This window comes from Anas acuta, chromosome 6, assembly GCF_963932015.1.
Source record: "Anas acuta chromosome 6, bAnaAcu1.1, whole genome shotgun sequence".
Taxonomy (NCBI): Eukaryota; Metazoa; Chordata; class Aves; order Anseriformes; family Anatidae; genus Anas; species Anas acuta.
Window position 1 is genome coordinate 10,742,549 of NC_088984.1, and position 14,530 is coordinate 10,757,078.

The window sequence follows — 14,530 nt, forward strand, 5'->3', positions numbered from 1 at the left end:
GGATGGACTTCTAGTTTTAAAATGACATTTTGCATACTCATTTACCATATGTTGTACTCTTAGAAAGCTTTTTACCTTATCTTAGAAGTCATTAAGGACAATGTAATTAAGTTATTAATAGCCTTTTTGATCATATATTCTCTTTCCTTTTAACTGTATCCGTGTTTGTACCTAATGAGTTCCGTAAAGTTACTGCAGTAGCCAGTAGTATTGATTCAGGCTTTCAAGAAGAAGAAAGGGCACCAAGGTCTTGTTAGCAGACGTGTGCAGACGTCAACTGGAAGTTGCATAAGGGAGGAAAGGCCCCCTGTAAAGAACTGTAACTTTAGAATAGTTATAATGCTATCTTATTTGTATCAGTGTTTTTCTGAAGTTAACTTTTATTTCTTGTGCATAGGTGGTCTTAAATTGTTTCTTCCCCATAACGTGGAATTACTCACCAAAAAGGTTGTTTTCAAGCAGCTTAATATATAGAGAGGGTTATAAAAGTCCATACATAATATAAAAGGTTTTAAATTGCACTTTGTTTTGTTACTGTGCCACAGTAGGGGTTCCAGATGCCATTAATGTAATTTCTACACTTTTTTTGCCACTCAGTCCCTGTGTTCCCAAGAGAATTATTTCACTGATAAAAGGTAAGAGAATTTGCAGTTCAATTCTGTTTTGTTTTTCTGTTTTCTTAATAAATATTAAGCTATCTTATTAAAATGTCAACAGAATCCAGGAAGAAGAAACTAATAGTACACAACAAAGACGACAGATATTTAGGTATTTGATGCATTCTTTAAAAAAAAAAAATCCCAAAGTATTCTGCATGCATTTCACCTTTTTCTTTCTTTCTTTTTTTTTTTCTTTTCCCTTATTTTGCAATTGATGCTTGTGCTAAAAGTTTAGTTTATAACTTACAGAATCAATAAGGAAACATCAGGGAGATCAGCCAACAGCCATCAGAGCAGTACTGAGAATGAGCTGAAGTATTGTGAACCCCGTCCCTGGAGCAGCACCGACTCTGATAGTTCCATCCGCAATCTGAAGCCAGCTGTAACGAAAGCCAGCAGCTTCAGTGGGATATCAGTTCTGACAAGAGGAGATAGCTCTGGAAGCAGCAAAAGCACAGGCAGGCTGTCTAAGACAGGTATTACAAAATCTGTACAACTACATAGTTCCATAGCAGTGAAGTACCTGATGGTTTGAGATGTGATGAATATTGCAGACGTGTGCATAAGTAGTGGCCTCAGTCTTGTAGGTGCTCCGTGCATACAACTCCCTCTGGACGCAGTGGGTGCTACATACATAGAATGACTACAGACCTAGGCCTATAGTGCAAAACTGCCTCGGAGAACTAGAATTCAGGTTACAAATTAAATGAAGGCTTTTGACTTTGGAAGTAGAACTTAAAAACGCATTACAGGTGGCTTTAAATTAAGCTAAATGCATTTCATCTGATACAAAGGATTTGAAAGTACTTACCAACATAAGTACTTTATATGAAATAAAAACATATTTGGAGTTAAACTCTAGTTTCAGTGGGGCAAAGCTGCTTTGTGCAGCCTGAGGAAACTGTGCTGCTATCCTACTAGCTAGGAAAAAACAGCATTAAAACCTATGATCTATTAATTATATTTGTTGTGGTATCTTTCAATGCCATTGTCAGAATTTAAGTGAATATGTCTAAAAAGTTTACTTAATTCTTAAACTGCTGAAAAAAATCAAAAGAGACGAACAAAGTGTACTGTTTAATTGTAAGATTCAGAAATTTTGGGGTAAAATACTAATTTTATAAGGTTTTGGATTTCAAAGGTGTGCTAATATGTAACTGATGTCAAAACAATCTCAGAAAATATGGGTACAATTCTGTAGATCAGAAATGAAATTTGGTAAATATTTGTGTTCTGAATGCTAAAGTGATTTGACACAATAAATGAGCTTGGTTGTGGAGAATTTTGAGGCCTGAAGGGGATAGGAGGGTGACAGATGTTCTACTTCCGAATTTGAAGTAGAACTTCAAAAAAGCAGAATGTTTTCTTGTCTGTATTGTGCTTGGCTTTGCTATTAATTATAAAACTGATTTTTAAGTAGAAACCATTTAAGTTTTTGCTTTCCCTGAAACCACCACTACCTCACAGGTACATGGCCACACTTCTGTATCTTAATGCAGTAAAGATTGTTTGTCTACTGTGTACTTGTATAAAAATGTATTCCAAGAGTACTTCTACTGATGTTTCAAAACATGTATGTTCGTAGAAATCTTTTTTCTAAATTGCAAGAACGTAAATTAATTCTTAAAATGTTGCTGGAAACATTATTTTGGCATTTGGAGAGTTAACGCTCCAAGTTCAGGATGCCTGTGTTGATGCTTCACTGCAGCTACAGGTGGTGGTGATTTAGCATGTGTTGGGGTTGTTTCTGTTTGTTCATTTTGATAAAGGGTGTAATTGGCTTTAATTATGATGGCATTAGCCAAATTTCTCTGTATAATCTAGAAGTGGATATGTTTGTAAACAAATCGAATCAAAGTAACGGGTCAAGCAAGGCTTGTTCAACAGAGCTGGGATATGCTGTTCTGCCCAATTTACAATTGATAGCTTTGTATTTCACTTCATCTAGCAGTAGAACAAAGGCTAACAGGCAGCATCAGCAAATGCTTTGAGCTGTACTAATTTTTCATACTAACAAAATGGTTGCAATTAGAACTCGTTGTGAAGGACTTAAAGGACATGACTTAAAATAGTAGATTAATTTCATCACAGCCCTGTTTGAGTCTTGCTTTCTCTTCTAGATTGTATAGAGGCTGCTAATAAAGAGCTCTCCAATATTTTGTTTCCAAGTCCTGCAAGTATCATAGCAAAGACTTACTAAAGAGTATGTTAAACGGTATGCTTAGAGACTGTGCAGTTCTGTAGAACACCTCATATTGGACTTCTGGATTATTGCTTTTGGCTGCATGCATTGGCTTTCAGAAAGCTCAGGGTCTGGTTCTCCACTGCCTTGCAATGTTTATAGCTATTCATATCTGTAAAATAATTGCTTTCAGTAAGCTCTTTTATATTCCTTTCAAACTTTGAATTGTTGCTTTAGACTATTTTTAAAACTACCATATTACCTTAACTTATTTCCAGCTCCATTCCCAACGTGAGCCTGAAAATTGGGGTGACGTGGGGGAACAACAACAAAAAAAAAGGGGTGTGATGGGGGGGTTTTAGTATTCTGCAATTTGTCCAGCAGATGAGACAGATCTGACATCTAGTAGGCACAGAAAAGTGGTCATTGCTTGCATGCAGGCTGTGTCTATGTAGCACATAAATTTATGGCCTGCGCACATGCAATCAATCCTTTGAGCCTGCATGTACAGAGCTCTGGTGTATCCAGACCCTTGGGTACATCAACACGTATGTGTGCATCATTTGGGAATATGTATGCAACTAGTTCTGTGAATTGTGGAAGAACTGCACTATAGCACATGTGCACACATACAGGGACATACTATCTGTCCAGAAATCAGGTCTAGAGATGATCACTTCTCAGTGCAAAGCAGTGCTGAATTGACCCTTGGTTTACAGAAAGAGTCTTGTAATGGCATTCCAGGGGAGATAAAGGGGGACTTCATTGGAAGGGCACTGTTTGCTAATGTATTTATGCTAAGCTTTAAGGGTAAGCGCTTATGAAGCATATACGTATATGTATATAAAGTGAGTGTGATGTTTCTGTCTCTAGGTAAAAACAATTTCTCATTACTCCTTTCCTAGGTTCAGAGTCTTCTAGTAGTGTAGGGTCATCCACGGGTTCTCTTTCTCACACCCAGCAGCCTCTTCCAGTGCCAGCTCTAAGCCAGCCTTCTCATGGCACACCTGCCGTCTATCCAACTGTCAGCACTAGTAACTCTCTTTCCTTTGATGGTGGCATAAATGGGCAAGTGGCACCTACTAGCACTAGCTTCTTTTTGCTTCCCTTGGAAGCGGCAGGCATACCACCTGGCAGTATTCTGATCAACCCGCAAACAGGTTGGTACCGCTCGCGGATGTTCTTGTTACAGTTGAGAACCTGGGCAAAAGTGTGCGAGTGTTTACGTGAGACTTAATTTCAGTATTGTTCTTTTTATTTTTTGGTGTGTGTATCTGTTCAGTGTACTAATTTTAAAAAGAGAGCATGAGTCTTGGATAAAAGGGATAAGTAAACTTACTTGGGTTTTGATATTAAGAGTTTTAATTTATACATACTATCTTAATGGTGACTAGCACAAACTATGAAAATACTATGATTATTATCCAGAACACAGAATAATTAAAATTCATTTTTTCTTTTTTTTTTTTTTTTGTGGGGAGATGGAAAAGTCTTTTTTCCAGTGCTAGTATAAAAGTTGCGGGGAAGGGAGAGCTCCTGAGCAAGTATTCACATTGACTTGAAGGAATCTATCATCCTTCATTTTGTTTGTCACAACATACATTCTTTCTCTGTGTACTCATGACGCTGACTTAATACAAGAGAAAGAAATAAGGATGAGATTACATGCTATTTTTAAACTTCTGTTTCAGTTTAAAACAAGATTTAAACCACTGTTGCTGTATTTGGCCAATACTGATATTTTCAATAAGCAGTGGGAGAATGATACTTCATTGTGTAGATGCAGAGATGTGTAACTACTTGTCTGGATTTAAAAAAAAAAAAAAAAAAAAAAAAAAAAAAAAAAAAAAAAAAAAAAAACTTGGTTGTAGAAATTAAGAAATCCTGAAATTTTTATTTTTACCTTTTTTGTGCAACCCATCTTTATCATTATACTAAAATTAAAATATAATCATAGTCTAAAGATTTGTTTTGCTTGTAGACAAGGAAATGCTTTAGGATCTCTCCCATCACTTTGTAGATACGCTTTATTGTATTTGAATATAATTGCATGTACTTTTTAACTAACTTCTTCTCACTTGTGCTGCTAAAATAATTTATTAAATTTCTCTTCTGAAACTAAATAGTTTTATATTCTATTTTTCTTCTTTTTTTATGTAACTTGGTTGCCGTTCTTACATATGAAACTAGAGAATCTTTTTTAGTTAATGATTCTGACTATTGGGATGCCACCTAAGGCCTCTTAAAAGCTTCTAAACAAATAGTTAAAGCTGGTCCTGCTAGAAGCTGACTATCTGTAGCATATAATCTTCCTAGATAGCTGTTGAATTTGGAGGGGAGTGTATTTGCTGTCTTATATCCAGCTTCTGGACATAGCACTACTGACTTAGCTTTTCTGGTCCTGATGGATTTGTTGCGCAGCTTATTTGTGAATTTTCCGTTGTGTGAAGACAAATGTGACTAGTGATAAAGTTTTGCTAGAGCAATAAATTCTAGCATTTGTGTATGCTAGAGTATTCTGTGGCTTACATCAATACGAAGAATGCTGGCTGTCATTTTTATGTTATGAGTTTATAGCATGACCACGCTGAAGTCTTTGGAGTTACCAGACAACAAAACAGATAACTGCAGGTATAGCAGGCAGGACGCTGTCAGTTAGAAAGTAGCGGCATCTAAAAGATGACACAGCTTAAGCAGTGATTCTTTTTTTTTGAATCATCCTAATTTGACTTACATGTCATCGCTTTGCATGTGATATTAGTTTCACTTTCTTCCTCCTGTAGTGTCGGTCATTTTCCCAGTGATGTTGATGAGGCTTCCACATACAGCAGTGGGGAAGGGCAGAGAAAAGTAATTGTAAAAGAGTTTTCATCTGCAAACGTTCCTTTTACTCACACCCTCCTCAGTAAAGGCAGCAGGATTGTAGAACTGACTGTTCAATGTTCATTTAAATTAGCTTGACTTTCAAGTTGTGGCGATTCTTATATTTTATTTATTTTTAATGTATTTAGACCAGCCATTAATGTTCTTTCATAATAGAAGATTATCTTAATATCTGACTGTGTAGCAGAAGCTCAAGCGCAATTCCAGAGCGAGGAGAATCTAGGTTCAGCTAAACTTTTGATTTCTAATGTAGTGGCATCATCACATTCTGTAACTGTTCATTTGGCTTTACTGTTCCAAATGACAGTCAGGGTTCAAAACCCATAGATGAGTTTGTCAGCCAGCGCTTCTGACAGAAGATCTCATAGGCATAGGTCAAAGGACTTGTTCTTAGCAATTGAGGACCATGCTTGAGAAAAGTCAGTTCTTACTCGGTCGCTACAGGAAACATGCTCCAGGGATTGCTAGTTAAGTGGTAGAAAGAAATCCCATTCCTTATTTACATGAATATTCACAATTCTAGAACGTTAGAGAGGAATCCATTAAGCTATATTGAATATAGCTTCACCACCTGCAGTGTGTCTGTGCTGCTTACTTTTTGTAGCTGTGCACATGCTTCTCCTGTCTCACATCAGCTGCCTCAGTCCTGTCTCCAATAACTTCTGGGTTGGCCACTTGCTTTGAAATGGGATGGGATGAAGAGGTCTGAAGGAACATTACAGTCTGCTTTTAACAGGACCTGGGATAGGATGCAAAGGCTTTAGTCTCAGCTTATGCCTTTGGAAAGAATCCCACAAAGGAAAATATTTATATTGGAGGAGGGGAAAATTTACAGGAGTCTTTGGACCTTCTTAAGCATCAAAATGAGCCAAGGCAAGCCACGTGTCATTAAGCAGCTAGACTGAAACACAGGCCCTTGCTGACTAATCTGTTGTTCCTTTAGTTCTTTTTTTTTCCTCCGAACCACACAACCAAATTAATCACTGTTTGCTTACAATTTACTTTTAATAGTTTATTTTTAAGAAGTTTTGCTGTAGTCTACGCTGAAGATGCAGACTATTAAATAGGAGAATCATGGCTTATTTTATTGAAGAGCCAGTTCATCTATGAATAGGGGAAGAGAGTACTTCAATCTTACTAAGTAGCAGTTATAAGAGTACAATTGCAGCTACTGTTTTATATATATTTTATAAAAATGTTTGCCTTTAAGATGTCCAGTGTTCAAACTGATTAAAGAAGATTCATTTAATTGTCTTTTTAAAAGGTTTTTAAAACAGTGTTTTTATTAGGGGTTTATTACTCTGGAGTTTTTTTAGTCTACTTAATAAAAATGAGTTTTTAGCAGGGTATGACAAATATTTATTAGTGATCACTAAGTAAAGACTGGGTTTCTTTGTTTACTTTAAACACATGTCTTAGCTGCATGAAGTTTGGCAGTTAAGGCCCTTTTAATCATGGGAATTCTAAACGTAGTTGTGGGGATTTGGCATAAATCTTGCATGAAATGGTGTGGCTTTGTTTTTAAATTGTATTAATTGATTCGTTTTGCTTACTGTAAACACATTTGTCTTCATTTTCTCCAAACTTGGTTAATACAGCTGCCTGTATCTGGTTGTGTTCTTTTTCAACTTCCCAGGTCAGCCGTTCCTCAATCCAGATGGCACTCCTGTTGTGTACAATCCTCCTATGCCTCAGCAGCCCGTTAGGACCCAAGTGCCTGGACCTCCACAACAGCCACCTCTTCCCCCACCACCTCAGCAACAGCCAGCAGCTAATCACATCCTCTCACAGGTGCACATGTCAAACACATGCTGCTTGTTCTGATGATTGATGCTGTCATATTGCTGTCTGATAATCAGGGATTAGTAGGGCTGATCTGGTGACGTGTATGTTAAAAGCAGCAGCAATGGCTGCAGAGATGAGTGTGGCTGGGCTTCTTCCCCACAACCCTCAGAACTATCAGTTCTCCCAATAACTGAATGTGGTAGGCAGCCTTTTCTTATAAAAACAGAAAACTAAAGAAAAAATAGTGAAAATGTTACGGTATCAAGAATATAGCATGCCTAGATTGCTCTGGAAAAGGAGTTCTGCCTTCATCCCGTGTCACACTTAGTCACACACACACAAACACCCCTAGCATACAGTCACATAGTCAGCAAACTGGGTAGGGAGTTAATCCAGTTGAAATCTCTTTTCATTAAGGTTATTTTTCAGTCTGATGAATTCCTGGGCCATACTGTACAAGCAGTACGGTGGCACAAAAGAGGTGGTTTAGGACTGGTGGGTATGAATGCCTCTTTGGTAGTACCTTGGCTTACCCTACTTAGAAAACCCTGTGCTGAAGAAAAACCCCATGCTGAAGAACAGGCTTTTTTTATTTTTCTCATCTTGCACAAGAGGAATTTGGTAAAATAAGCCAGATTAAAGATGACTCAGCCCTTGAAGAAGAAAAGAAAAGTGAGCAATGTGTTATAGGCAGGAGAAAGGAGAGTTCTACCTCTTTTTGCAGCACCTATTTCAAGCACCAAGGTATTGGCTATAGTCCCCTGTGGTGTTTTCAAATTGTTCTCAAGTTTTGTCAGAAAATTATTTATAGAACTTTATCTGGCTTTATCCTTGTCCATTTTCCTTGGCTTAAATCTTCTGTTCAGGCTACCTGCATGTGACACAGTAATGATGGGCTGTTTTTGAAACAGGTTCGTTTATTCAATTTCTCTCTGTCTGATCTACAAAAGCGTGCAGTATTTGTAGTTTTCTTCACAAATCCTTTACCACTTCTATAATTGCTTTCTCAATGGCTGCTGGAGTTAAACCTGCTCAAAATATTATTAGCAATGATAGATCTCTGATGTTTAAATAACCCCAATGCATACAAAATATTTCAGTGTTGTTGGATAAAGGAAAGTAATACGTTTTAATCTGTGGTTAGTACTAGATTCATTCTGTATTGAGATGCTTTAAAATAACTTGTATTTAGAATGCATTTGCAGTTCTTATTTATAATTTCAAAAGAATCTCTCTCTCAAATAGTATATGCTAAATAGAAGCAATTTGACTTATTTGTTATACATAAGCTCAGAAATACAGCAAACGCATTTCTGCTGGGATACAGATATTGAAAATTACGTTTATTTTAATTCTGTTCAGTCTTCAGCTTGATTTAATTGGGGAGAAAATGTATCCCTTCCCTCTCTGGTAATGACTGGAGCACGGTTGCTTTTTTTTTTTCCTTTTTCCTATTACAAAAGACTTTGTTTTCACTTCTCTTACTCCTAATGTTAACCATGTTTCTAAACCTGTTATTTCTTCAGCCTATCCGGCCTCTGCAGCCTTCTTCCCAGCCTGTTCAGTACTCTGCAGTCTCTTATCCACCCCCGCTCCTGCCAGTCTCCTCTACCCAGCAATATTCTGTGGTATTATATCTTCTGTTCATTTCCTCTCTGCATGGGGTTAATCTTTAGTGGGTGCTGACCTTTGGTTGGGTTGTTTGTAAGTGGTGTCTGATACCAGTGTAATGACTGGCTGGCTTCTTAATCGCAGTAAAATATTACCTGAGTGGTTGAAAATAGTTCCTGAGGTTTTACCCTCTAAATTTCAAGCTCAACAGAAATACATACAATTGGACTATTCCTATATACTTGTATTAATTGATTTATATTTTTTTTTCCTTTGTAGAGGGGAAGCTTTTTCAAAGTTTTGTTAGCCAGTCAATCAATACCTTCTATGTCTTTCAATTAACTTTTCTCCATCCTTTCTTCTTGTTGCTATGTCTGCTCTCTCTTCTGCTGACCCCTAATCTCTTTTCAGGGATCACATGTACAGTGTTGTTGTTTTTGTGGTTATATTTTCTAGCCTCTTTGCCAGAACTTTAACACTCCCAGTTCACGAGCATCCAGTATTAAATAGATGGAAGCTGGAAACGAAAAAATTAATATTCACTAAGAATCTTAACACCAAGACAAAATGAAGCCTAGGAAAGAAGAAAAGTTACCCAAAGCAGAATATAAACTGGGGTTTGGGTCAAAAATTAGGCTTCCCAGCTTTCCATGCAGCTCTACATGTTATACAATAGCTATTTCAATATGTATTCAGAGTATTTTGTTACTGGTTTTGGTATTAATCAGAAACATTGTCTAGTAATAAATATAGATCTGAATTCAATAGGCTGCATATAATTAAAACTGTATTATAAGTGTTATCTGTACTTGAGATATACAATCCTAAAAAGGAATTGCACCTCACAAAGGGTGTATTGTTTTTAGCAGTGTTGTTTCTCATGGTATTTTAGAGTTTGAATACATGTGAATTGCATTGAAAATAACTTAACCATTCTCATCTCATTAACTGAGAAGGTAATTAACCAATGTGAACTTCCTACGCAGTTTTAGCATATGAATAAATTGCTGCCTGTGGCAGCTAGTTCAAACATAGCTTAGGTTTCTGTGCTGTAATTTGCAATCATTGTTAGGCATACGTTTCTTAAAACAATGAAACTTCCCCAGGTTTATAATAGTTTCAAACCATTTCATGTTCAGGAAATGAGTTGAAGTACTAATTGTGCTGTCAGCTTCAAAAATGTATTTCTACTTATGGCAACTTACATAATGTAGGGAAAAGGAATGATGGTCTAAGCTCGTAATCTAAATTGAACACCTTCATAGTTGGTAGCAGGAAAGTTTGCTTTATCCATGTCTGGCAATAGTGTTTCAATGGTTGATTATACTTGTACTGTACCTGTTGTTGTGGGAAGAATTGACCAGATCAGAATTCACTTGTATTCAGTGTATAACAGAAATAAACTTGCGGTGGCGCTTTAGCCATTTGTAAAAGTAATATTTAATCAGAACTAAATATCAGGATCTCTTCTCTTAACTAGATATTATGGGGAGCAGAATGTAAAATCCAGTGTAGAGAAGTATTATGGTTGCATTAATAGGCCTCATCTCAAAATGAAGTGACAACGACAAGTTAAATAGTTGATACAATGAAAATAAGTCTTTTTAAGATGTAAAGGTATTCTAAATAAAGTTTTAAGTGCAAATTCATATTTCTAGTATTTAACTTCATCAAACAATGTGAATATAGATCCATAAAAGACAGAGGTTGAACTTAGTTTTTGTCAAGTAACTCATATTTCGTCATATTGTCTTCAAATTTTTGAGTTTCTTCACATTTGGATTTTACTTGTGAATCTTCATTTTTAACAAAAGATAATTTATTAGAGATCACTTCTTATTTTCAGAGTGCTGGTAATCCATTTGATGCTGAATTGCTTGAAAAGAAAAATGCTTGGGGTTACAGGAAGAGGAGTTTAATATTCCATGGGACTCCTGCAGTGCTCAGTGCTGTCAGTACCATAGTTTCAGATGTTAATAAAATACAGATAATGGGTAGCCGCTAGAATAGATTTTTGCAGCTGTTGGAAGGATTGTTGTTTTTTTAGCATGACAAGTATGTAGTATAATACCAAGCTAGACAAATGTCTCTTGTTATCCAGGATTAGAGCCTCATTAACTGAAAATTAAAAATTACTTTAACAATACTGTTGCCTTCTGCTGTCTTAACTGGGGGTTAATGTTATTACTCAGGCTTTGGAGTCCAATCAGAAAATAAATTGAATTCTTACAATAAGTAGATAGAGGCAGATGTGGAGTGAGTAAAGTCTCTCAACATGGATGTTCTTTCCCACTGTCAGCCCTGAAGATAATTTGCTGCTGTGTTCTATCATGTGCCATCATCCTTCCTCTTGCTGTTTGGCTGATGTTGTAATTTGAGACATTCCTATATGAAAATTATACTTACTGAGCTATTTGTCTTTCACTTACTGTGATATACTTACTTTATTTTGAGTACCTGTGAATGTAATTTTTGCTTTTTTTTTTTTTTTAACAACTACAGCAAGACAACCTAGGATCACAATTTAGCCATATGAGTCTTGCCCGTCAGCCACCTGCTGATCCAGCTGAACCTCATACCACTATGTTCCAGTCCACTGTAGTCCTTCAGCCCCCACAGCAGTCTGGTTATATCATCGCAGCTGCTCCACCTCCACCACCCTCTGGCCAACCAGTTTCTACTCAAGGCTACTCTACATCTAGCCACCCTGTCAGCCAGCAAGTGCTCCAGCAGCAGGGATATATGCAGCAACCTGTGCCACAGGTACAATGGTTCTGTTTCCAGTCTACCAAAAGCTAAAATTAAAATATGATGATGCAGTTCCATTAATGGGCTTTTTATATGCTATGGGGCTCCCTGTTAATTTGTGGCTGTGTGCATTTTTTTTTCTCGTTTGTGTTTTGAAATGAATGACCTTGGTTTACTTGAGGAGGAATAATCACTCAGATTTGTCTATTTAGCTAGTTAAATAAAAACAAACAAAAACCATAAATATCAGAGCACTGTGTTACTGGTAGTGACATTTTAAAACTAGCAAATGTGGATTTGTACATCCTTGTGTTCTCCATTGTTTTCTAGTGTCTCAGATGTTTCCTTATGCAAATTGGTCCAAAGATCCTGAATCTGCTCCCATCTCCCCTCCAACCTTCTCCATGGTTCCACCACGTAGTTATTGCAGTTTAAAAGTAGCAGTGCATTACTTTCCTCTGGCATTGGCTAAAATGACATGTATTGTCACCAGAGACTGCTAAAAACAGTTCATGAAAATAGTGCTGATGTAGGGGAATTTAGTGTTTTGGAACTTATTTCTTCTACAATGAAAGTACAAGAAATCAGCTGTTAAAAGAGAGACTTTATATAATACAGAGTAAGTATTTTTATTTGCTAAAGCATTTAACATTAGTTGCACCGTTAAAGTTTTGCACCTCTTTTATTGTGTGCACCTCTTTTTGTGTTTATGTGTATGCCTGCTACAAACTTGCAGGTAGTACATCTCTTTAATTGTCGTTTGTCTTTAGATGCCAGCTTGTTATTGTACACCCAATCAGTACTCGCACTCCAGCCAACAGTATCGACCTGTTTCTGTCCATTACAACACGCAGCAAAACCAACCATTGGCACAGCCTGGACAGCAGACAGGTTTGTTGAACTTAATTCAGCATTTTGAATACCTTGGGTGTGTTTTTTCCTGTTTTAAGGTGAATAAATAACTTTAAATGACGTAACGCTGCAGAGATACACCTTATCACCTTATCTCTTGTTTTGAAGCTTTGGTTACTAATTTTAGATGTGGCATGAAAACACTGCTATGCAGACCATGTTGGTAATACTGTCATTTATTTTTAAATGCAGTTGAAAATAATATAGAGTAATTTTTTTGTCCTTTGACTAAAGGTATCTGGATATTGAACAGTATATATCATGAGACTTAAGTGGCTAGAATTAGTTTTCTGATCCTTCTATTTCGGTAAAGGCTTCTCTAGTGTTTTGACTTACCTTCCTATGAATGTTATCAAGCTTTGTCTGTTTCCCTGCTTTCCTCTTGTCTTTTTTTCCTTTTGAATTAAGTATAGCTATCATATTCTAATAGCCTGCCTACTTACAAATATTGTTACAACTTCTTCAGTAAGGTTTGGATTCCTAAAGCAAGTTTATTTCTGAGTAGTATCTTAACTCGTAGTAAAAACTTTCAGAAGTAGCTAGTGACATATGAAGGCAGAGAACATTTTGGCTGAGTCCCTTAAAAATCAGGGATTTAGTGTCATTCAGAAAGAAGGGTTCTTTTATTTGCACCTCCTGCCCCCCAGATCTGAGTTCAAAAGCAGGGGGTGATGTGCATCAGCATTAAGATGCAAAGGGAGGAATCGGTTGCTATTAGGTAAGTAAATTTGGTGCTTGTGTGTTTTCAGCTGTTGATGCTTTACTTGAATTTCACTGTCTGTAACATGGACGGGTGAAAAGTAGCAGCCACAAAAATCTATTTCTGGCCTAGAAGAAATAAATATAATAAAGGGAGAAAGATAGCTGTGCAGACAACTCTTACTGCTTTGATAAAGTACCTTGTGCCTCTAGTCCCCATATCAAGGGATCTTGTTAGGGTAGTGAAAGGATGGTCCAGCCAATAATTCAATTCCACTCATTCCTGCTTGGTTACTTGGTGTGTGGATAGCACTAATGGTAAAGAAAAACTATTTACTGGAACAATTGCTACCCTGCCATTGCTGGCTCTCATTTACTGCTTTATAGACAACTCCGAATCTCCATTCTGGACATTAAAAAGGTTTCACCTTGTAGTTTTTGTTCTGCAAACTGCTTATGAGATTGTATGTTTTGTAATTACCTCTCGTGGGTTTATTTTAAACATCTGTACTGAGCTAACACAAAGCTACATCTGAAATGGCTCATGCTTACTAGCGATGGCTGGTGGTGAGCTGAAGGACAGCGTGCTACTTGGCTAACGTGGCAATGAGTCCTTTGGGCTGGGGCCCTTCCAACTGCGGATATTCTGGGATTCTGGCTCTGCTCAAGAGTGAGAACAAACAAATCACATGTTACATAAAAACCAGGGGTTTTACTCATTTTGTAAAGCAGTTGCTAACTCTGAAATTGTTTTCCAAACACAAAGTTAAGTGAAAGATGACAGCTTCTGAGAGCGTGGCACCTGAAGCCACGTTTGGTTTAACATTATGAGCTGGCCTGACTTTGAGCTGTTGAATTCGGGGCCGTAACACTGTCTGAGAGGTTTACATTTCTCACAGTGAACCGGTCTCTTTTTCAGCTGCTTCCTAGCTTCCTTGCTAAAGGGGTTTCACCTGTAATATTTAGTTGTCTGGTTTTTTTTGTTTGTTTGTTTTCCCACTTCTGTTTTAAATGCTTTGCCCAAAACAGAGGTATTCCATGTCCTCATGAT

At 37.1% G+C, this 14,530-nt stretch overlaps 1 protein-coding gene across 13 annotated transcripts in view; it reads left to right on the top strand.

Annotated features, from left to right (window-relative positions):
* The window catches only part of R3HDM1 (R3H domain containing 1), a 49,975-nt gene that overhangs the window by 22,165 nt on the left and 13,280 nt on the right, over positions 1 to 14,530 (top strand). For 5 of the 13 annotated variants that reach the window (XM_068687339.1, XM_068687347.1, XM_068687344.1 and 2 more), the window contains 8 exons: positions 598 to 635; positions 718 to 768; positions 909 to 1,135; positions 3,747 to 4,001; positions 7,361 to 7,515; positions 9,036 to 9,137; positions 11,623 to 11,883; positions 12,639 to 12,759. In XM_068687339.1, the coding sequence (XP_068543440.1) occupies positions 598 to 635; positions 718 to 768; positions 909 to 1,135; positions 3,747 to 4,001; positions 7,361 to 7,515; positions 9,036 to 9,137; positions 11,623 to 11,883; positions 12,639 to 12,759 (1,210 nt within the window). The remainder of the gene's footprint in view (positions 1 to 597; positions 636 to 717; positions 769 to 908; positions 1,136 to 3,746; positions 4,002 to 7,360; positions 7,516 to 9,035; positions 9,138 to 11,622; positions 11,884 to 12,638; positions 12,760 to 14,530) is intronic. The other 8 variants (XM_068687340.1, XM_068687349.1, XM_068687345.1 and 5 more) reach the window with 5 other exon arrangements.